The sequence below is a fragment of the Littorina saxatilis genome, linkage group LG9, assembly GCF_037325665.1.
Source record: "Littorina saxatilis isolate snail1 linkage group LG9, US_GU_Lsax_2.0, whole genome shotgun sequence".
Classification (NCBI taxonomy): Eukaryota; Metazoa; Mollusca; class Gastropoda; order Littorinimorpha; family Littorinidae; genus Littorina; species Littorina saxatilis.
This window is the reverse complement of record NC_090253.1, coordinates 35,820,538-35,843,857: the sequence shown is the minus strand read 5'-3', so window position 1 is coordinate 35,843,857 and position 23,320 is coordinate 35,820,538. Positions and strand designations below refer to the sequence as shown.

Sequence of the window (23,320 nt, the reverse complement as noted above, 5' to 3'; positions counted from 1 at the left end):
AGGAGCACCCTGGTGCACGTCCAAGGGCGCATAACTGCCCAGCGATACGTGGAGGAAATTCTGCGCCCACACGCCCTTCCTCTTCTGGCTGACCAGGATGCCATATTCCAGCAGGACAACGCTCGCCCGCACACAGCACGACTCACCACCCAGTTCCTCACCGACCACCATGTCCAGGTGCTTCCCTGGCCATCCATGTCGCCAGACATGAACCCGATAGAACACCTCTGGGATGAATTGGACAGACGTGTGCGCAGGCGAGAAGAAGCGCCGGCAAATCACCGCGATCTATTGAGGCACTTCAGGAGGAGTGGGACACCATCCCACAGCAAGATATCCGGCATCTGATCCAGTCCATGCCCAGAAGGTGCCGGGCAGTTGTTGCTGCTCAAGGCAGTCACACCCCCTACTGACTTGACAGCCTCGGCACCCAATCGTATTGATTGACTGATTGATTTGAAGATGCAAATGAACTCTGTGTGCATTCAACTGTGTCCATACCAAATTTCAAACAAATAATCTAAATATTGGATTTTCTGTTAATTTTTTCGAAAAATAAAACAAATTTGGCAAGTAGCAACTATGCGTTTCTTTTTTTGAACAGTATAGATAGAAAATAGTAAAGGACCAAGAATAGAACCTTGTGGAACTCCAAACCTTACTGTTTGTTTACAAGAGTATGATTGATTCAGATAAGTACTTTGCTGTCTATCTGACAGGAAAGATTTTAAAATGCTAACAGAATCAGTTGCCAATCCATAAATCTCAAGCTTTTTGATAAGGAGTTTATGGTCAATTAGGTCAAAAGCTTTAGCAAAGTCAACACATAGAGCAGCACAGAACTGGTTACTATTAATGTTGTTTAGCCATTGGTCAACTAAGCTGATCAGCGCTGTTTGACATGAGTGTTTTTGCATGAAACCTGATTGCTTATCATGTATCAATTTGTTGTCCTCAAAGTGCAAAAGAATATGCTTATTGATATGTTTTTCAAGAGGCTTTGAAAGGATTGATAGAATTGATATTGGTCTGTAATTTGAAGGATTTGTAGTATCCCCCGATTTAAAAAGAGGAATCACTTTAGCCTGTTTGAATTTACTTGGAAAACAGCATTGGTCGATACATATGTTATAAATGAAAGTTAATGTATCCGTGATTATTGGAGCTGCCATTTTTATAATTTTGCATCAAGCCCATCTATGTCACGTGTTTCGGTTTGTTTAAGATGCTGTAGCTGAGAGTAAACATCCAGTATGTTCATTGGTTGCAATGCATGATGAACATGGATATGTTTGGAATTGCAGTATTCTTTCAAAAAGTTTTAAATCATTTGATTCTGTCCGATCATAAGAAATCACTTTATCGGCAATTTTTGAGAAATGTTCATTAAGTGTATCTACAGAAATATTAATAACTTGGGAGGATTTATTTGCAATGTCTTTGTTTGTGAGTTGGTTAATTGCTTTCCAAATAGATTTTGAATCTTGTTTAGATGTAGGCCTAATGAGGTTTTGAAAATATTGTTGTTTACGTTTTCGTTTCAGGGAGTTCACTTTATTTCTTTGTTGTTTGTACTCTTCATGTGTACCATGTTCTTTTAAAAAAATCACGGTAATTTGCAACATTTTCTTTGTCGATCCATTTAGGTTTTTTAGAGAGAGAGAGAGAGAGAGAGAGAGAAAGAGAGAGAGAGAGAAAGAGAGAGAGAGAGATGGATGGATGGATGGATGGATGGATGGATGGATGTTTTATTGTTCTAATCAATGAGTTGATTGACAATTTTCAGACAAATGAAATTGGTGCATAAAACGAAATTAATAAGGGTGTGATACATTGGGCTTTAAACATAGCCCACGAGAGAGAGAGAGAGAGAGAGAGAGAGAGAGAGAGAGAGAGAGAGAGAGAGAGAGAGAGAGAGAGAGAGAGAGAGAGAGAGAGAGAGAGAGAGAGAGAGAGAGAGAGAGAGAGAGAGAGAGAGAGAGAGAGAGAGAGAGAGAGAGAGAGAGAGAGAGAGAGAGAGAGAGAGAGAGAAGCGTTCGATTCATGCAATACTCTGAAACGAATACCCAAATATCTTTCGGTCATTTTTACAATGTATTCATCAACATCACCACAGTTATCATACGATGGCAAGAAACCAACCACCAAACAAGCAGTCAGCAAAAGATTGAGTCACCTGAAATATATGAAACAATGAACACAAACTGAAAATGAACATGAAAACAAACGTAACTAAACAATTACACTGAATATTTTGTTTCACCAACACGCAAAAGTGCTGTATACCTGTTGTAAGTATGTTCGCTTTATTTTGAAATCGTTCAGCAGTTTCCAAAATTCGCCAGACATTCTTTTTTTCAGTTGATATTTTATGAATAATATATCTGTGTTAATACTATTATGGAGGTGTTTATTCTTCAGGTAACACCGGTTTCGAAAGTCATACAAACAAATTACAAAATAGTTTTCAAACAAACAAACAAATCATAAATAAGAGTTCACTTTGACACATCTTGAAATGTCAAGCGTTGTCTGTTGGTATTGGTTCTAGCAGCGACAGCCCACGTTAGGGATGCAGTATTCTCCCTTGGTACAGCACTCCACCTTGCGGGGCAGGTATTCACAGCGTTTGGTGTCGGCCGGGCACGTCTTTACTGTCCAACACAACACACACACACACACACACACACACACACACACACACACACACACAACTGCCTTTAGTAGACATTGAATATGCCGCAAGAAGACGCAAAATTCAGCCACATGACCAATCTCTCAGTTAATGAATCATCAATCATTCACGTACTACAGTTTTTGTTAATAAGGGAAATCACGTGATACAGAGTGGTATCGTTGACACCAGTGTGTCAGAGAGAGACAGAGGGGGGGGGGAGTATGAGGGATATGCGTCTGTGGGTGTGTCCATTTAGTGTTTCTTATTATTCTTTTTGGTCAAAACCGCACTAACTATGCTACAGATGCTGCCTGCAGAATAACAAAAGAATTATAGTTTAAATGGTTTTTAACAATCGATCAACTCTCCGTGGCCGCTATAGGACCACGAAATGAACATCAAAACTGACATTTAACACTGATTCTATTTTTTTAGAGGGCTACTTCTGTTATTATTTGCTACTTGATTATTTTGTACTGTGGCCATGTGACCTCATGCGACTCCCTCATGTCTTACCTGGAAAATGACGACAGGCTGCTGAGGGGCCAGCAGAGGGTCAATCACCTTGCTCCAGTCTTTCACTGTCCACGAGGGGTCCGCCGACACCAGCACGTCATTCACCATGAAAGTGGGCGTGGCCGCCACGCCCCCTACACAAATATCAGCAGTGCAATGTACCAAGCTGTTGGTTTAAACAAGACTTTATTCAATTTTGTATCATGACATGAACAATATATATGGCAATTAGGATTTCTCACTGAAGCATAGTGCTTATTTCAGGAAATCCTAGTGAAAACATAACAGTGGTAAGCATGATGGCGGACTGAATCGAAATACTCATTCCAGAATACAATAACAAACAGAAAAGCTAGATACAAAAACAAACAGGAAAGGGATTGGGGTGGTAATACAGAAGGTAATTTAAAAAAAAATTGTGTCCATCGGTCTGCATCAATAAGGCGTGGCATATATATATCTCCTTTTAATTGACACCAGTTTGTCAAGGAAATAAACTGCTTAAAGCCATGTGATCAACGCCTTCGGAGATAACTGATTTTAATTAAGTGAACATTATTCAAAAGGCAGATGTAACAGCCGCAGTGACCAGATTCATTATGAAATAAGAATCCACACACGCCATAAATTCTGTCTTTCCAAGTAACTCATGCCAATACTGCAAAGTCAGGTGTTGAAATGTGTGAATAATGTGTCTTTTCTCTGTAAGGGGAGACAAGATCGTAACAGTGTGTGTTGAGAGAGAGAGAGAGAGAGAGAGAGAGAGAGAGAGAGAGAGAGAGAGAGAGAGAGAGAACTTTGAACTTTGAACTTTATTTATTTACCGAGGGTAACAGAATAAGCAAAGTATACATGCTTTTTTTCGTCCGAATGTATGTATGTAAGAGTGTATGTATGTGTATGTATGTGTGTGCGTGTGTTTGTGTGTGCGTGTGTTTGTGTGTGCGTGTGTGCGTGCGTATGTGCGTGCGTGAGCGTGTGTGTGAATGTGCGTGTTTGTGTGTACGCGCGCGCGTGTGCGTGCTTGTGTACGTACGTGCGTGCTTGCGTGCTCTCTCTCCTCCCTCCCCCCTCTCTCTGTGTGACCTAAAGTCGTCAGTAGTTGCTTCTATTGATCTCTCCGACTCTCTCTCGAACGTGTGCTGTGCCATGAACAAAATTAGTTTTCATTTCCTGTGAATGTACCGCATCGAATATATGTTGTGATAGATAGGCTACCTGCGTCGATATGTGTCAGCTGTTCATTGTTATGTTTGAAGATGAGTACATCACCTGATTATTTTTCAGTTTCTCATGTTTCTTTCTCAACAAGTTTTGATGCGGCAGATGTTGCCTTTCAGTCATGCTTAATTGACTAGTATGCAACAAATCCTGTTGAAATCACGATTTTTTTCCGTTCACATATATGAATGAACGAGCAAGTCGGGTTTGTTGTTGTTTTTTGGTTGCTTTAAAAAAAACATTGTTTGATGTTTTAACACTTATTGAGGCAGATTTGTGCACGTCTACAATGGCAGGTACCACGAACTTTGCCGTTCCATAATTTTGCCTATGCAGTACCTTTGGATTTGTATTTGTATTTGGCACCTTTATCACCCCTCTCAAACCTGTGATTGCTTGTTTGCTCTATGTCTACATAAACATGAATGGTAATATATTTTAACTTTTGAGAAAGGGTTTTGTTAAATAAGCTCTGTTATGTGTTCTTTTTACGCATTTTCTGATTCTTATTTTAAATTTAGGAAATAGTAAAAAATACAATGTTATCATCAAGTTTAGTCAAGTTTTGACTTAATGTTTAGACTGTGAATCGAGACGAGGGTGGTATGGGTGTGTGTGTGTGTTGAGCGATTCCCAGAAAACTACTGGACAGATCTTCATGAAAATTGACATACAAATTCTTCCAGATGATATCCCCAGACCATTTTTAATCTGTTAGTGAAAATTCGTTTTTAATGACAACTTTAATGAGCAAACTAATGAACTAATGGTTAAGCTGTTTAGCTGAAATTAAATCCCGAAGTCCGAACCAAGTCAAAGATTTCTTGACCCAAATTTCAATTAATTTGTTTGAAAAATGAGAGCGTGACAGTTGCGCCTCAACTATCACTAACAGCCGGATATGACGTCATCAAAGACATCTATCGAAAAAAAAAGTCTGGGGATATTATACCTAGAAACTCCCATGTCAAGTTTCATGGAGATCGGTAAAGTAGTTTTTTCTGAATCGCTCTACACACACACACACACACACACACACACACACACACACACACACACACACACACACACACACACACACACACACACAGATAAACGCACATATACACCACGACCCTCGTCTCGATTCCCCGTCTATATTAAAACATTTAATCAAGTTTTGACTAAATGTAAAAAAAGGAGACAACAGGTCTTCAGTTGCACCCATCCACCCACCCCCTTATCCCCTCTCTCCCTCATCTTCCGACTCCTCACTCCCGAAAATCAAGCATTTTCTAGACAAAAAGACACAAGCAGACGAGATCTTCAGCCTCACTCATCCCAAGCAGAGACCGCAGAGTACCAAGCTCTAACGTCCAATAGTGTGTATACAAGTGAGAAAGAAGGAGAAGGTGTGCGGTGTAGACCTACGTGTACAGGCGTACTTCCAGGCCACACGAGTGTCCTGCTCCACCGTGTCGCTGTCCACAAGCTTTGCGAACTGACCGCTTGACCCCGACACCACGTCCTCTGCCAGCTTGGCCAGCTGTCTGGGGAGAAGAGAAGTGAACATTGCTTGCTTGCCTCGCCAATGACTGTGTATTACTTCATTTCCATTACTGGAGTCGCGTACGTCGTTTTAGCATTCATGTTTACTCCTAGGGTTAACTAAGCACCGTGTAAATTTAAAAATTCAGAGTATAAAAACTCTCCATAGGACTTGACTCTCTTTTGGAGAATTATCTTACTGCTAGAACTTTAAACGTGTGGTATTTATCCCTCAAAAGGGAATTTATATCGGCAGCTGTGTTTTCTATCATCATCATCATTATTATAATTATCATCATTATCATCATTATCATTATCATTATCATTATCATCATCATCATCAAGATGACTTTTGCGGCATGCATTACTCACTGGACAACCGCGGCGTCGGAGATTTGGTGAGTGGCGGTGTTGACCAGGGAGTCAATGTTGTTGTACAGAATGTTGAACCAGGCGTACGTGCTCTTTCCTTTGCTCAGCATGTCCACCACGTGCGCACCCTGAAACACACTGCAAAGCTACACATCCTGCCTAGAATCATAGTCCCGATCTCATCTAGAAGCTTGATTGACGGTTAGTTGGTTATTATGAGTTATCTATATATATATACGACTAGTGTCTGTCTGTCTGTCTGTCTGTGTGTCTGTGCGCGATGCACGGCCAAAGTTCTCGATGGATCTGCTTCAAATTTGGTGGGCTTATTCAGAGAGACCCCGGACACAACCTCATCGATGAGATATTTCAACACGTGCTCTCAGCGCGCAGCGCTGAACCGATTTTGGTTTTTCCCAGTAACTCTTCCTTATCTTCTCCAGTGTTTTCAGCGTTTATCTCCCTTCCTTCGTGTGGCGTCAATCCATATTCCCGTTACTACGTTACTATTTTTAGAATGTCACGATTGCACCTGTAAGTTGTCCTTACTGTAAAAGTGAAAAGGTCGAATCAATTTATAGCAACGCGAAAAATACACTGTCATCTATCTCTATATATTTATAGATATACATATACGGCTTCTCTGTGTGTGTGTGTGTGTGTTTGTGTTTGTGTGTGTGTGGGCAACACCTGTGGATTGTAGAGTTCTGTTTGTGATGTGGTCTGGCGGCTTTGGTGTGTCACCATAAGCTGGGAATTACCAATTTCTAGAGCTTAAATGCACCTGTCAATCCGACCTCACCATTGCTCATTTGACTTTGGAGTGTGATTTGAACTCATGCCACTTTCAACCCCTGACTCAGTTTATAAACTCAAATAGAAATATCTTGCCAAATACCTCAAAGGAAAAATTAAGCTATCTTTTAAGTTTTAATAAAGACCTTGGGTGGCAAGGTCCCAAACTTATCGCTGGACTTATGCACACGCACCCACTTGGTCCCTGGATATGAAGAGACTTTGCTGCGGCTGACGCCATTGCTTCTCATACAGCTACTATATATTTTTATCAGAACTTTTAAAAATACCATTTTTTATATCCAAGTATCTCTTAACACCATTTTTAATTAGATGAGCGAGAGTGTGCGGGGGGCGGGAGGGTGGTGAACCACTGTACATAAAGGGAAAGTTTGTGTGCGTGCCTGTGTGTGTTCTTAATCTAAGACAAATGTCGCCAATGTTTTTACAGAGTGACGTTAAATAAACGATTTTATCATCATTATCATGTGTCACCGTCGCGATATAACCTTGAATGGTTGAAAACGACGTTAAACACCAAATAAAGAAAGAAAGATTGGTGTGTCAGTATGTACAGGCCTTCCTTCGAGAAGCCATAACAGTTATTCTCAATCCCGTTTGAGTGGACTTCGCCTTCAAAGGTGATTGTGGTGTTTTGGTCACTGAATCATTTTCGTGCTGTTCCCATTCCACCTGGGAGGGATTTAAGTTCATTCAAAGGGGGTCGAGTGTGACAGGGAGACTACCGTCGCCCTTCACAGCAGACTCTGCAGAGTTGTTCGCCTTAGAAGTTGTGGGCTTTCCTTGCATGTACCCGTAAGTTGTCCTTACTGTAAAAGTGAAAAGGTCGAATCAATTTATAGCCACGCGAAAAATACACTGTCATCTATCTCTATATATTTATAGATATAGATATACATATATATATATACGGCTTCTCTCTGTGTGTGTGTGTTTGTGTGTGGATTGTAGAGTTCTGTTTGTGATGGGGTCTAGCGGCTTTTGTCTGTCTGTATGTTCTGGCATTTGAGAAGCCATAACAGATAATATAGGGCTAAGAAATAAGCTCTAAAATTCTCAATCCCGTTTGACAGGACTTCGCCTTCAAATGTGATTGTGGTGAACCGCCACGCTGTCTGTCTCTGTCTCGCGATTCACCGCGGCGAAGCCGGGTATTCCTCTAGTTTCTAATATGCTGACTGTTAGCAAATGATAACAGATATGTCGAGAAAAAAGATATCAAGCATGAGCCTTTTAGGCGAATGCTGATATCGTTTGGGAGACATGTCTGTTATCATTTGCTAACAGTCAGCATATTAGAAATAACGGTTTTATTACCGTTTAATTCGACCAAAAAAATTTTCGAAGCGACCCCGCGAATTAGACAGAACAGCCGCAATGGGAACAGGAGCACTCCTACCTGATTATGCCTGTCAGTCAAAGAATTCTCGTGACCTGGGTCAGCCAATCAGAGTAACACACCTTACGTGATGAATATTCACAGGTCAAATGCGTTTCGGACACACAACAAACCAAGTTGAACATGCGTTTCGGTTGCTTCGCTTTTTCTTGTTGAACAGAGAGCGACAGATTTAGAACCGACTCCAGACGGATGGGAAATGACGTAAAGATACATTTGACGTAAAGCGAGTGACCCAATTTCACTTGATTTTCCGAACTTTGATAATTTAGATTTCAAGTGAGCGAGTCGGCACTGCACACTCAGAGGATGGGCGGTGCCTCGCTGTTCCTTAAAGCACCCACCGACAAAACTCGCTTTTCGGTATTTTTTAGATAAAGAGTATTATCTGACAGCATTTGAAGTGTCATTCTTTAGAATAAATCACACTGATATTGCTGATTTAAATTTTTACTTTGTCTTGTTCATTTTTAGCTTGATAAACAAAAAGAGCCTGAACGTTATAACATTTAGAGGGTCACCTAGGATCCGTTCTGATTTGTCAAAAAGCCATATGGGGCACTGAATTGGTAATAATTTGTTTTATCGTGTCTTCAGCAGATATTGCTATCCGAGACCGATGCAAGTTTGTTTCCTTTCTCAGTTTGATGGACGGAAAGCATAAAGATAAGTACTTATGTGTTTTGCCTTGGTACCCTGTTCTGTATTAAAGCAAGTGGGAACATTACTCAATAAACGCTATCTACACTTGTTCCCGTTGGTTAAACTCAGCACTCTTTCAAGAGAAGGCAATCTTAATTTCCCGCGCATGTAAATTTCCTGATCTATATATTTTCGTTGAGAGAGAAACAGAGAGAGAGAGAGAGAGAGAGAGAGAGAGAGAGAGAGAGAGAGAGCCCACCTTGGCAGCATAGAACCCCGCCCTGTGGTAGGGCAGGGGGAAGAGATGGGTGACGAGCTGCAGTCTGTCCGGTCCATAGTGGTCAGCTACCTGCAGCACAGTGGGCAGTGCCGCCTTGCTGTCCGGACAGATCAGGTCAATGTAGAAATCCAGGTGCACAGAAGCGTTGGGCTGTCCGTTAGCGTACACGAAACCTAGCTCCCTTCTGGGTATGGGAATCTGTCCCTTCACCGCTACCAAGGCTGCCAACACTGCTGCCACGAGCATTCCGACACTGCAGAACGACTTCATTGTAAAAAGAGGCCGCGAGGAGTATTTCGCAGTGTTTAAAATGTGTTTGCAAATATCCACCGACGATGAGTTTAAGTGTGGAAGGTATGTGTGAAGCGCTGCGATGATCTATGAAACGAATCAGTAGATACTGCAGGTATCACACTTCAGCTCTTTCACAGTGAGTGTCGATCTGGGTCGAGACGGATTATATTATACTATATAGCAGAGCGACTGATTGAGATGGGCGTGTGTGAACACACAGGCACGTGAAGGGGATGTCACACGAGACTAATCACACGATCCGACAGAGAAACGTGTTTCATCCCTATGAATGCACTTCGATTTGTAAAATACCGTAGACAAAGGAAGGTAATTTTCGTGCTTTAACATTTGCACGGTCATGCCAGCATGAGACTTCTACAAAGCAGCACGACACGTTAGTCTCGAGGTTTCGTCTTACCACACGACATGCGGAAATTTCGTAAACAAGACAGTGATCTCTTAAAGGTGCTGTTCGAGTCCAGATGAAACCAGGCTTCACAGAGTACCGACGCCGAAGAGAAAAACAATCCATTTCTTTTCTGTCGTTGCTGTAGTAGTAGTAGTAATTGTAGTAGCAGTAGCAGTAGTCGTTGTTGTGGTTGGAATGTGACCTATTTCAAAACTATAGTTTCGTTCGTGTGTTCGTGCAGATTGTGTGTGTGTGTGTGTGTGTGTGTGTGTGTGTGTGTGTGTGTGTGTGTGTGTGTGTGTTTGTTTGTGTATGTGTGTGTGTGTGTTTGTGCTTGCGTACGTGCGTGTGTGTGGATGTGTGTGTGTGTCTATCTTTGTGTCTCATGTATGTGTGTCCATATGTGTGTGTGAGGGAGAGAGAGAGAGAGAGAGCGCTCCGGTCGTGACACTTCGTACATGCATGCACTGCTTTGTACGATTACCAATGTGCGCGCGTGTACTGATCTTGCGATAACCTTTACAGCTCCTTTAAGAGTGGCAAGAAAAGCGCCATGTCATGCTGTCTGTCCTGAGTGGTGTTAATCTTGAGACTCGGTGTATCACATGCTTTTATCCTCACTTGGCCAACTAGGCCACAGTCAAGGTCTATTGCCACCTTGTATCGCCTGCCGATAAACAGGTTACAGTAACCGTCAACAAAATAACAGTGCGAATTGTCGGTGTGCCGCTTTTCATTCATCAAGCTATACCTGCATCCAACACCGAAAAAACCATGATGATGTAGTGCGGTGCGTATAGCCTGACAGGTTCATTGTAAAGCACCAGCTGTGCTGGCAGTAACAGCATAATTGTGTTTGCACGATGAGTTGACAAGGACAATTACTACTAAAAAAACAAATTATTTATAATATACAATTATTTATTTTGCACTGAATAATTGTATTGAAGCACAACTATTTCCCTTTATCTTTTGTCGGTCGGCATCAGACTTAAAATTGTATATTATACTGTATAACAATAATATATCAGGACTAGATTTCACTGTGATACATCCCCCAAAAAGGGACTTTGCTTTGAAAAATTTATTTGCAGCATACTAAAGACGTAAACATACACCACTTTTTGGAGAATATGAGATGGTTTCCAAAGCCCTGTAATATCGGCGCAAAACGTGCAACAGGGTCCTGACCGTGAACGGTGTCCCCAGTGTGTTAAAAGCTGACACTCTGAACAAATAATGTACGCTAGCAACATCCTTCCAAGACAAACACTGATATATTTTCTTGACCTTGTTTAAGGAGAGTAGGCTATACATTAAAGCACCACTATTTTCCGGTGGGTTGTTTTTTTGGCAGTTGGAGTACGACAAAATTCATTAGATACGAGTAGAAGCCGAAGATGGGTTGATAAACACCGGAAATACGGCTTTGACAATATGTTTGAAACATGTTTTAAAGTGATTTGAGACTGGGTTTTTTTTCCCCCTTTTTCTCTCTTTTTTTAATTTGGTTTTACTTCCTTTTCATTTTGCGAGGGAATGACATTTAAAATATCATTTGCACAAGAAGAAAGAGAGAGAGATCAAACCAACAGTCAGTGAGCATGTATTTTATTTTCTTCACAAATTGAACATACAGTGTCAGTGAAAAACGCGTCAGTGAAAAACACATCGATGCTCACAGTTAGACAAAAAATTGTGAGAACAGGTTCATGTACTGTTTCAACCTTGTTGTAACAGTCAATGTCACAAGCTTTCTATTGTTACACAAAGAATCACAGTTTGTATAATAGCTGACAAGGAAGTAAAAGATTGCTGGTATTAAGGAAGCAATTTTTAAATGTTTACACACCGTCTTATGGGCATCGACATCAGTCTCAGTCTGCATTAGTTGTTACCTTTTGTACATAATTATATCCTATCCTACCTCTGGAGAGAGAGAGATTTTACTTGAAACTTGGAAGGTTTTTTGTGAGTGAGTGTGTGTGTGTGTGTGTGTGTGTGTGTGTGTGTGTGTGTGTGTGTGTGTGTGTGTGTGTGTGTGTGTGTGTGTGTGTGTGTGTGTGTGTATGTGTGTGTGTGAGTGTGTGTGTGTTTGCGCGCAAGTGTTGTTGTTGTTCTTTATCGGTTGAAATACCGGCATCCAAATCACTCTAACTATTCATGAAAAAGGTCACTGTGGTTGATGTACTATAATTTTGCAAAATACAATGTACACAACAAAAGTACAGCCTGCAGGCTACATAGAACAACGTTCACACGGCTTCGATGTGAAAACAGAAATTGCACATCTGTTGAACGTTGTCCAAGCGGCAGCAATGATGATTATCATCATGAGATTTTCTGATACTGTTTATATTTTCTTCTCCTTCTTCCTTTTTTTACATTTGGTCAAGTTTTGACTAAATGTTTTAACGTAGAGGGGGGAATCGAGACGAGGGTCGTGGTGTATGTGTGTGTGTCTGTCTGTCTGTCTGTCTGTGTGTGTGTGTGTAGAGCGATTCAGACTAAACTACTGGGCCGATCTTTATGAAATTTGACATGAGAGTTCCTGGGTATGATATCCCCGGACATTTTTTTCATTTTTTCGATAAATACCTTTGATGACGTCATATCCGGCTTTTTGTAAAAGTTGAGGCGGCACTGTCACACCCTCATTTTTTAATTAGATTGATTGAAATTTTGGCAAACCAATCTTCGACGAAGGCCGGGGTTTGGTATTGCATTTCAGCTTGGTGGCTTAAAAACTAATGAGTGAGTTTGGTCATTAAAAATTGGAAACTTGTAATTAAAATTATTTTTTTATTAAACGATCCAAAAACAATTTCATCTTATTCGTCGTCATTTTCTGATTCCAAAAACATATACATATGTTATATTTGGATTAAAAACAAGCTCTGAAAATTAAAAATATAAAAATTATGATCAAAATTAAATTTCCGGAATCGTTTTAATTTAAATTTCATCTTATTCCTTGTCGGTTCCTGATTCCAAAAACATATAGATATGATATGTTTGGATTAAAAACACGCTCAGAAAGTTAAAACGAAGAGAGTACAGTAAAGCGTGCTATGAAGCACAGCGCAATCGCTACCGCGCCAAACAGGCTCGTCACTTTCACTGCCTTTTGCACTAGCGGCGGACCACGTTCAGTTTCATTCTGTGAGTTCCACAAGTTGACTAAATGTAGTAATTTCGCCTTACGCGACTTGTTTACATTTGTGTCAAGTTTTGACTAAATGTTTTAACATAGAGGGGGGAATCGAGACGAGGGTTGTGGTGTATGTGTGTCTGTGTGTGTGTGTGTGTAGAGCGATTCAGAGAAAACTACTGGACCGATCTTCATGAAACTTGACATGCGGAGAGATCCTGAGTATGGTATCTCCAGACGTTTTTTTCATTTTTTTTATAAATATCTTTGCTGACGTCATATCCGGCTTTTCGTGAAAGTTGAGGCGGCACTGTCACGCTCTCATTTTTAAACCAAATTGGTTGAAATTTTGGTCAAGTAATCTTCGACGAAGCCCGGACTTTGGTATTGCATTTCAGCTTGGAGGCTTAAAAATTATTTAATGAGTTTGCTCATTAAAGTTGTCATTAAAATCGATTTTTCGCAAACAGATTTAAAATTGATTGCATCGCATTCTTCGTCCCATTCTGAATCTCAAAATATATATATATGTCATGTTTACTCTTAAAATGTGATCACAATTAACAAAAATAGTAGTAAAACGACGTTAAACACCAAATAAAGAAAGAAAGAAAGATTAATTAGTCTTCCGATTAAAATTTAAGAAATCGATCCAAAAATGATTTCATCTTATTCTTTATCATTTCCTGATTCCAAAAACATATATATATATGATAGGTTGTATTCAAAACAAGCTCAGAAAGTTAACAAGAATACAGAAAAGCGCGCTTTCCTGCTTAGCACAATACGCTACCGCGCTATTCTGGCGTGTTAATTTCACTGCGTTTTGCACGTGGGAGGTGAGCGATTTCCTTCTCGCGGGGATTGACGAAGCTGTACTGTCTTGGTGAAAAAATACAGTGCGTTCAGTTTCATTCCGTGAGTTCGACAGCTTGACTAAATGTAGTAATTTCGCCTTACTCGACTTGTTTAATGTTTTCTTCTTTCCAGAAAAACATTTTTTACAATCGAACAAGCAGCTTGGGGGAGATAACCAGTAATGTGGCTGTCGACCTGGACGAATGATCACAATTCGGAATGTAGTGGTTTCCCTTGATGCAGCACTGAAATCTGTGGTTAGGATATACATAATTATACACACACGGCTTTTGTGATCGACTGGACACAGCTCTACACACACACACACACACACACACACACACACACACACACACACACACACACACACACACACACACACACACACAAACACACACACACACATCAGCAATTATGCAAAACAAGAGAAAGAGAGAGAGAGAGAGAGAGAGAGAGAGAGAGAGAGAGAGAGAGAGAGAGAGAGAGAGAGAGAGAGTGCGCAGCTTGGCAAAGCAAACAAACAATTCAATTAAATGCTAACTCGTACGACTCACCCTCGTTTTGTGTATTATAAATCAGAATCAAATCCTCTGCTGTTCTAGCTAAATGATTATGAACAGCTTAGAAAATGATAATTTCCTTCTTAATGGCCGGAACCCGGACTGACTGTGACCATGAAGGATCGACACTGCCATGTTCTGCAGTCATCAAACAGTGGACGTGTGTGACTGACGGTACAAATATATCGCTTCAAAAAAAATAACTGAACCATTCTGTGACGTTGACATTTGATGCGGGCCAAGCAGACTTGGGTCATGCGTGGAGGTCATCAAACTTGAAATTTGAACTTGAACTTAATACAGGTAGTGTGTTAAGTTTGAAAGATCTATCTTCAAAAAAAGAAAACGAAATTTTGTTTTAAATTTTTTACCCAAATTTGTGTGTTTGTCATTTAACGAAGGTCAAATGAACTTGGGTCATGTTTGAAGATGATCAAATCCTGGAAGTGTATGAAGTTTCAAAGAACTCTCTTCAAAAACGTTTGAGAAGATGGTGTTTTCCCGGTTTGTTATTACCCTTAACATGACCCCGCTGTTACCTTGAAATTGACTAGGGTACATCGAACTTTCCTTTTGTCTGAATATTATCAAAACCTACCAGCATGTGAAATTTTGAGGCCATAAAAAGCATCCGAGAAAACCTCATCGTTGAGTTTTTCATCTAACAGCAAAACACTGCTCAAAACAAGACTTGATTACGCTTATGTGAGTCAAACACCATGTTTACGGTAAGCTGAACCACCACAAATTGTTGTTACCATCCATGTTTGTTTTTTATATTTTGTTTTTTTGTTGTTCTTGTTTTTAAAGGAAAATCAAATCTAAAAAAAGACATGATGTATATATGAACACAGAACCAACATGATAAACTACAATTCTTGCAACCATGCAATACTATTTTTCTGTTAGAACTACTTGTACATTACAGAAAACACTTTGTCTTGCACTAAGACACGTGTGCGTCTTAGCCTGGGGAAAAACCACAAATAACATACTCTCTAGTGTGTAAGCAATTTTGAAAGCACGACACGCATTTGCATACTAAAAATACAGAAGCAAAGACGCAGTTGACAGGCTATTGGTAATATACTTAGTGGGGTTTTGGCGAGGCCCCAGCGTCCATCAGAGGGTCCAGCAGGTCCCTCCATTGCTGGAGAGTCCAGGTGGCCGTGGCCGCCACCACACGGTCGTTGACCAGGAACGTGGGGGCCTCCGATACACCGCCTGTCCACACAGCATCGCACACTTAAAGGTTGCAGTTTGATTAATGAGTTTACTTTGCAATTGGCACCAGCGTTAACTCATCGCAAAATCCCAACTGTGCACAGGAAGCAGCCAAAGGCAACTGACTTTTGGTATGTGTCAAAGTGGAAGGATGATTTTGATCCATGTAAAAGAATGGGCAGATCTGAGATGGTGAGCGTTATCGCAACTGTCAAAAGTTTATCTCACCATGAAAAAACTGTAGGGGAAGGGCTCCTAATATGGACCACTTTTTGTTTATTGCTGATAACTAGCTTGTTTTCGTGCAAAGAAGTTTCATTTTGTGTTTGGTAGTCCTTCTTTCTTAGGTGAACCGTTAGGCCTAATTAGAGTAAAATAGCTTTGATACACATTCAGCAAAAAATAAATACAGAAAAAATCACAAAGGGTCCATATTAGGAGCCTGGGCGCCTAATATGGACCAGTGAAGCGGCCTTCACGAATCACTGTAAAAAGCCCCCTATATTTCAAAATAGCATGATACAAATTAGTGTACAAGTCAGCCTAATTAAAATATGCTCTAGATTTATCTGTTTCGGGTTGATAAGACCATTATTTGAAGCACACCAGGAAACTAAAGAAGCTTAACAAAAACAGAGTGAAAATAAGTGAAATTATCAACTTCCACGAAAAGAAGACTTTTCGTTGCATTTTTTTTAAATCTCGAGGGCTAGTTATAGGTTATTACCAGCAAGCTTCTTAATGGATTAATGAAAATAGCCTTTAGCTTTTATTTTCTTCGATTTGTTGAAGGTGGTCCATATTAGGGGACTCGCACATACTTTGAGATTTTGCTATTATTTTTTGTTTGCAGTAGAAACTCGGGGTCAACACTGCTAAAATGTAACAAATACGGGTTTAGCTGTCATATATAGCCATTTCTGTTTGATAAAAGCTTTGGCTGTAGACAGAAACGAGTCCGTTTTAGGCGGCAAATTTAGAGTGAACGCTGCCAAAAGTGAAAAAAGAGAAAAAGCCTAACGGTTTTGAGATTTGTGTTTCTGCAACTGTTTTGACATGTGCAAGTTATCCAAAGAGGGTCAATACAGCGAATAAAACTTTTTTGAGCGCTCTAGCGCCGTTAGTTGGTGGTGGTCCATATTAGGAGCCGGTCCATATTAGGAGCCCTTCCCCTAATACAAACATGAACTACAAAAAGTTTCACTGCTGTTCCTGATTATTTCCGATATTTTGTATGAAGGCAACAACTGAGGTCAGAGTCATTGCTCTTGCTGGTCCGTGCCTAATGGTGGCTGTACTCACGTGAGCAGGCGTACTTCCAGGCGGCGCGCGTGTAACTCTCCGCTCTCCTGCTGTCCACCATCTGTTGGAATAGACCACCGGACCCCGGCAACACGTAGTCAGCCAGCCTTGCCAGCCGTCTGGACAGGGGCACAGAGAAATGAAAATCATTCTGGTCACTTCATTAATTCTTCAAGATTATTCGGGTCGGGTCGTATTCGTCGTCATCGTCATCCTCAGCACCAGCAGCAGCAACAGCAATCACATTTTGTTGTTCTTTTCTTCATCATCTTCTTCTCCTTTTTTTCTAACAATACTATCGTTGTCATAATCCAAGTTGCATTTAAGCAACAATTCCGATTTGGACAGACTTAGACAAACACTGAAGCTATCTCTGTCACTCTGTTTCTGTCTGTCTGTCTGTCTGTCTGTCTGTCTCTCTCTCTCTCTCTCTCTCTCTCTCTCTCTCTCTCTCTCTCTCTCTCTCTCTCTCTCTCTCTCTCTCTCTCTCTCTCTCTCTGAAGAATTCACACCACCTTATTCACACTTCTCTTCCTAGGATAGACTTATTTAAGTCTAGTCTACTTTATTCCGGTGGCTGTCTCTGGAACGCTCTTCCGAATGCCTTACGGGAAGCTACCAGCACAGATTCTTTCAAAAACAAATATATATCCCATTTAATGAAAATAGTATATTCTTGATTGTTATGTCCTTTGGGACACAGTCACTCACTTTTGATTTATTGTTTTGTTTATGAAATTATGATGTTCTGCATAATATCCATTGTCTTGCAGAGTTGATGTACTATTGCATAATATTCTGACTCTAATTGACTTGCAAATTTTTGCTTTGCACCTTGTCATGAACATTTATAAACTACAATGTTTCATATAATGCGCTTATGTACATAAACTTATACTGTTTCACTAATTATGTATGTATGTAGTAGTAGTTATTATAGTAGATTTAGTCCCTCTTTAGGGCGAGGGCCAGATGCAAAAAAGTATACCAATGCTTATTCTGTTACCCTCGTAAAATAAAGAATTGTCATTGTCATTGTCTCTCTTTCTTTCTCTCTCTCTCTCTCTCTCTCTCTCTCTCTCTCTCTCTCCCTCTCCCTCTCTCCCTCTCCCTCCCTCTCTCTCTCTCCTTCTCCCTCTCTCCCTCTCACTCTCTCTCTTTCTCTCTCTCCCTCTCTCTCTCAAGGACAGGTTGGAAGAATAGGCTTTGCCTAAAACCTTTATCCTTTTGTAATAAAGGTCTGAGTCTGAGTCTGAGTCTCTCTCTCTCTCTCTCTCCCTCTCTCTCTCTCCCCCTCTCTCTCTCTCTCTCCCCCCCACCTCTCTCTCTTTCTCTCTCTCTCTCCCTCTCTCTCTCTCCTCTCCCTCTCTCCCTCTCACTCTCTTTCTCTTTCTCTCTCTCTCTTTCTCTCTCTCTCTTTCTTTCTCTCTCTCTCTCTCTCTCTCCCTCCCTCCCTCCCTCTTCCTCTCCCTCTCTCTCTCTCTCTTTCTCTCCTTCTTCTTCTTCTCCCTCTCTCTCTCTCTCTCTCTCCCTCCCTCTTCCTCTCTCTCTCTCTCCCTCTCTCTTCCTCTCTCTCTCTCTCTCTCTCTCTCTCTCCCTCTCTCTCTCTCTCTCTCTCTCTCTCCTTCCTCTCTCTCTCTCTCTCTCTCTCTCTCTCTCTCTCTCTCTCTCTCCCTCTCTCTCTCTCTCTCTCTCTCTTGTGGCGGGTGGTGTGAGGCGGCGGGTATCAAAGCAAAGGGAACGGGTAGTTGTACGTTAGGTTATTGCGACATTGAACACATATCCCCCCCCCCCCCCCCCACCCCATCGTCTCATACACTCCAGCCCCCCCCCCCCCCCCCACCCCCTCATACCCACAGCCCCGCACCGTCCCCAACCCCCCTACAACGTTCCGAAAGGCGAGTACTCACAGCACAAGGCTGGCGTCGGAGAGGTAGTGTATGGCACTGTTGTGCAGGAAGGCCATGGTGTCGAACACAGCGGTGAACCAGTCGTACGTGCCGTGACCCTGACTCAGCACGTCCACCACCAGTGCTCCCTGACACAAAGGGAACAGAACAGGCTCACTTCTCCACAGATCAGTACCAATGGAATCCTTCTTGTCACGCGAGTGATATTATGATTTTCAGTTGACACGCGTTTAATTGATTTCATTAATCAATGTCGTTTTCATATATTAATCTAGCCTGCCAAAAACAGACTGAATATATTTGCAAAGACTAATTGTCTACGTGTAGTACATTGCAAGCATTTCAAAATACATCACTACATGGGAACCAGATAGAGGATGTGATTTTTTTTAAAAATATGTTTGAAAGGACAGAACATGTGTTATATTATTTTTACCTGTTAGTATGACTAATTACCCGGAGGGCTAACGGCAGACATTTAAAAAAAAACATTTTCTTTTCACCATTTGGCATACATCGTGAGCTTTGAAAGGACTGAACATTGGTGTCACATAACTGTTCCCACCTTCGTAGATCGACACAAAAACTCTTCAACACTTGTCTGTTGACACAATAAGACTGTCCCTCAAAAGATGTGCTAGGTTGGTGGATTTAGAAAGGTCCGATTTAGTATTATTTACGAATTGAACGATCTGTTTCTAAAAAACCAAACAGGCTGTATCAAACGAAATTGTAACAGGCATAACCACCCTAAAAAACGCATTGTACGTTTTGTGCAACATTAGCTATGGATCAGACTCATTAGTCTGCATGCATGTAAGCGTAATGACTCCACAGCCAGCAGACAACCTTTGCCTCTCCTGACATTCAACTAGTGCAGCACTAATGGCATAGAAGTATCACAATAGGCATAGAGAAGAGTAATACAACTGTCGATGTTTGTCTAAAACATAAAATTGAGGGAAGTCAGGCACCGTGTTATGATGCCAGAAATAAAAAACAGAGAGAGAGAGAGAGAGAGAGAGAGAAAAACAGACAGACAGACAGACAGACAGACAGACAGACAGACAGAAACAGATAGACAGACAAACAGGGAGAGAGAGTGGGGAGGGGGTACACTTGCATGAACACAGATTAAAAGACAAACGGCACACACACACACACACACAAACACACACACACACACACACACACACACACTGCAACCCCCCTACCCCCTCCCCCCCCCCCCACACACAGAATGCAACCCTTACCCCAAAATATTCACCTTGGCAGCATAGAATCCCGCCCTGTGGTATGGCAGGGGGAAGAGATGGGTGACGAGCTGCAGTTTGTCCGGTCCGTACAGGTCAGTCAGCCTGACCACAATGGGCAGTGCCGCCTGGCTGTCCGGACAGATCAGGTCGATGAAGATGTCCAGCCGAACAGTGGCGTTCGCAAATCCATTGCCGTACACAAAACCCAGATTTCTAGGGTATAAGGGGGTCTGTCCTTTGACCACTGTCGCTAGCACTGCGCCCACAAGTAGTAACACCCGCCTGGCACCACACAACAATTCCATCCTCGACAATGGGTTGAAGCCAGGTTTTCCGCCTCCAAATGTTTCCAGGATGCAGGTGGAGTGCGCCGTGAAAAGTAACCGTGGTTCTTATAGACCTCGCATTTCCATACATCTACGGCGTATGTGAAAGGGAAGGACCCGAGCCTGCGTTTTCAGGTCTGCAAAGCGACACAGCTTTTAGAGGTTTGACTGTGCACGGCACGAAAAGACGAAAGGTTATGACACATTTGCTCAAGTAAATGCTTTGCTCGAATCCGTTGGCAAAGCGTTTAGAAAAATACGAAGAATCAACTCGGCTTCTCTTTCTCGGACACATGCAGTGTCCTTGGAACAAATCTGACTCACACGCACACACCGGCAGAATTAGAATTAGCCTGCTTCGGTAAATGTCAAGCGAAAATATGCAGAGAAACACACAAGCGTAGATTCGTTCAGATGCTTTTTGCCTCGTATGTTTTCAAATGTTATTTTGACATGCTTTGTGACGTGATACTCGCGATTTAATTAATCAGTACGGCAACACTACGCCATGCGAAGGTACGCCCTGTCCAATGCCTATCGCCCGCGCCGCTGACAATCTGAGGCAAGAGAAGGCGGAATGCTCGCACAAAATGTGCTAGAATGCGTGAACTGCTTTTTGGTATATTGGCAAGTTTGAGTTGGCAACTGTAGAAACCCTTTCTTTATCAAATAGGGCCTACGTGAACTTTTTCCAAATAGAACCCCCTCTTTATGTGAAGTTTAGTATGGAAGATTTGACTTTATTATAATAATTCAAACAAGCCCCTACTGCTACAGCAGTTCGAACAAGTTGAGTAATATGTCTGGGGAGCATTGTGCCAAGAGTTTTGCCTCTGTGGTAATTGTTTTGCTTTTAATTTTGACTTCAAAGACAGCAAATGTGAAAAATTGGTGTACGGTGCTAACCCATAGCGGTGTACGCCTCCTGTTCCTTTTTCTGATCTGCAGGTGTACGGTGATGTTCAGCTTTAAAGATGAATAGCAGTGGTGCACTATGGTCATTATGTGTTCGTTCTTGAGACTTTGGAATTTAGACATACTATCAGGTAAGCGCAGTTAGTAATTGAGGACTTAGAGCCCCTTGATGAAGCGAATGAATATTAAGTGTTTTTCATCCAGATGGACGTGTCTGTACTGACATTGGATAGATTTTTCGACGTGAGTGTTGTAGTGCCCTCTGTATGCCCCTTATGCCAGAAACATTTCTTCTACACCGCAAGTAATTGTCAATCACACATTAACACTCGGGAGTGAACCTTGTGAAAAGTGTGAAAATAATCTTATAGCCCTCCCTGCCATCCCCCCTCCATAGCCCCTTACTCCCATCCTACTCCTTAAAATGGACAGATCACCATACGACTTCATATTCAAATTCTTCAAGATGTTGTCCTCAGATGTTTTTCTCACTTTTTCTATAAATTGTTTGATGGCGTCATATCCGTTTTTGTTTTTTTATATTTATAATAGTTGAGGCAACACTGTCATTTAAATTGAGCAAAATTTTGCACAGGTTTTGCAAGAAAAGGTCACTCTCCCACAAGACACACAAACCCGACGATGTTATTTTTAGAATTCGTCTATTGAGCCCGAAGCTGACTTGGCGAGGACTTTGCGAAGTCTTTTTTTAACCGAAAACCCAGTGCCAACTCTTCAAGTAGAATTCGAGAAGTCGACTGCGCCCAATTAATGTCAGGCTTTATCTCCATTTTCTAATTTGCCTGATTTTACAGTTTCTTTAGAGCTTTACTGCTAACAGGCTCTCTCTTTGCAGAAACCACACCGAATGTAGACGCTGGCACTGAAATTGACTGGCAGCACAGCAGTGGTACGCGCCGGGACAATGGAAGTGACATGATGTGACTGTGCAGGAAAGCTAAACACGTTTTTATAAAGGTTGAATGCATTGGGTCTGCTGGCGTCCACAGCTGGAAGCAGTCAGCCAGTGATTTAGTTTCAAACATACATTCCCTCCCGCAGTACACAATAGTGTACAGCACCACAGATGTGACCAGACTTTGACGTAAGATAAAAGCATCCTACCACTTGGACACATACCTACAATCAACAGCCTGCCCGCTTCATGTGCAGAAAGAATTTTTTATGAATTTATTTTGCAAAGATCACTTCTTCTCCTTCTTCTTCTTCTGAGTTCATAGGCTGCAACTCCCACGTATACTCGTGTTTTGCACGAGAGGTTGTTTTTTTAGGTTTATGACAGTTTTTCCCCGCTGTTTAGACAGCGGCATACTCAAGGCAAGGCAAGGCAAGTTTTATTCCAATAAAACCCCGTGAGGGTACATGGAAAATTAAAAAACACAGTAAAAACACATTTCATTCAACACCAAATAAAAGGAACTAAAACAAAAAGAAATCAGACTATGTACAGAAAAGGGAGTTGAGGGGTGAGGGAGAGCAAAAACAATACAAGAAACAATTCAACAATAATAATAATAAATAGTAATAATAATAATAATAATAATAATAATAATAATAATAATAATAATAATAATAATAAAACACTACAAGTGCAAAGTGATTAAATACATTTCTTTACTATGGGAAATGGTGGGAAGGGGGAGG

At 41.4% G+C, this 23,320-nt stretch overlaps 2 protein-coding genes and 1 long non-coding RNA gene across 5 annotated transcripts in view; all 3 read right to left on the bottom strand.

Moving 5' to 3' along the window:
- Window positions 1-23,320, bottom strand: part of LOC138975955 (uncharacterized) — a 149,852-nt gene that overhangs the window by 62,399 nt on the left and 64,133 nt on the right. The window lies entirely within an intron of this gene.
- Window positions 2,072-10,149, bottom strand: LOC138975948 (uncharacterized). 2 transcript variants are annotated; one of them, XM_070348722.1, is made up of 5 exons: window positions 9,430-10,149; window positions 6,314-6,441; window positions 5,825-5,943; window positions 3,194-3,327; window positions 2,072-2,649 (listed from the first exon to the last, which is right to left on the bottom strand). In XM_070348722.1, the coding sequence occupies exons 1-5, from the start codon at window positions 9,718-9,720 to the stop codon at window positions 2,548-2,550; spliced, it is 774 nt and encodes a 257-aa protein (XP_070204823.1). In that variant the 5' UTR covers window positions 9,721-10,149; the 3' UTR covers window positions 2,072-2,547. The 2 variants fall into 2 exon arrangements, with proteins under 2 accessions (XP_070204823.1, XP_070204824.1); XM_070348723.1 differs by having other exon boundaries at window positions 2,072-2,654; window positions 9,430-10,147.
- Window positions 13,416-21,251, bottom strand: LOC138975950 (uncharacterized). 2 transcript variants are annotated; one of them, XM_070348729.1, is made up of 5 exons: window positions 20,426-21,251; window positions 19,159-19,286; window positions 17,249-17,367; window positions 15,813-15,946; window positions 13,416-14,414 (listed from the first exon to the last, which is right to left on the bottom strand). In XM_070348729.1, exons 1-4 carry the CDS (start codon window positions 20,717-20,719, stop codon window positions 15,813-15,815), a joined length of 675 nt encoding a protein of 224 aa, XP_070204830.1. In that variant the 5' UTR covers window positions 20,720-21,251; the 3' UTR covers window positions 13,416-14,414. The 2 variants fall into 2 exon arrangements, with proteins under 2 accessions (XP_070204830.1, XP_070204829.1); XM_070348728.1 differs by lacking the exon at window positions 13,416-14,414 and having other exon boundaries at window positions 14,697-15,946; window positions 20,426-21,249.

Excerpts from the sequence above, each read along its gene's own strand:
- LOC138975948 (XM_070348722.1), bottom strand. The coding sequence starts at position 9,720 with ATGAAGTCGTTCTGCAGTGTCGGAATGCTCGTGGCAGCAGTGTTGGCA. Across the intron at positions 5,944-6,313 it reads TCCGACGCCGCGGTTGTCCA|ACAGCTGGCCAAGCTGGCAG; the intron begins GTGAGTAATGCA and ends TCTTCTCCCCAG. Across the intron at positions 2,650-3,193 it reads AGCCTGTCGTCATTTTCCAG|ACGTGCCCGGCCGACACCAA; the intron begins GTAAGACATGAG and ends TGGACAGTAAAG.
- LOC138975950 (XM_070348729.1), bottom strand. The coding sequence starts at position 20,719 with ATGGAATTGTTGTGTGGTGCCAGGCGGGTGTTACTACTTGTGGGCGCA. Across the intron at positions 19,287-20,425 it reads CGGGATTCTATGCTGCCAAG|GGAGCACTGGTGGTGGACGT; the intron begins GTGAATATTTTG and ends CCTTTGTGTCAG. Across the intron at positions 17,368-19,158 it reads TCCGACGCCAGCCTTGTGCT|ACGGCTGGCAAGGCTGGCTG; the intron begins GTGAGTACTCGC and ends GCCCCTGTCCAG.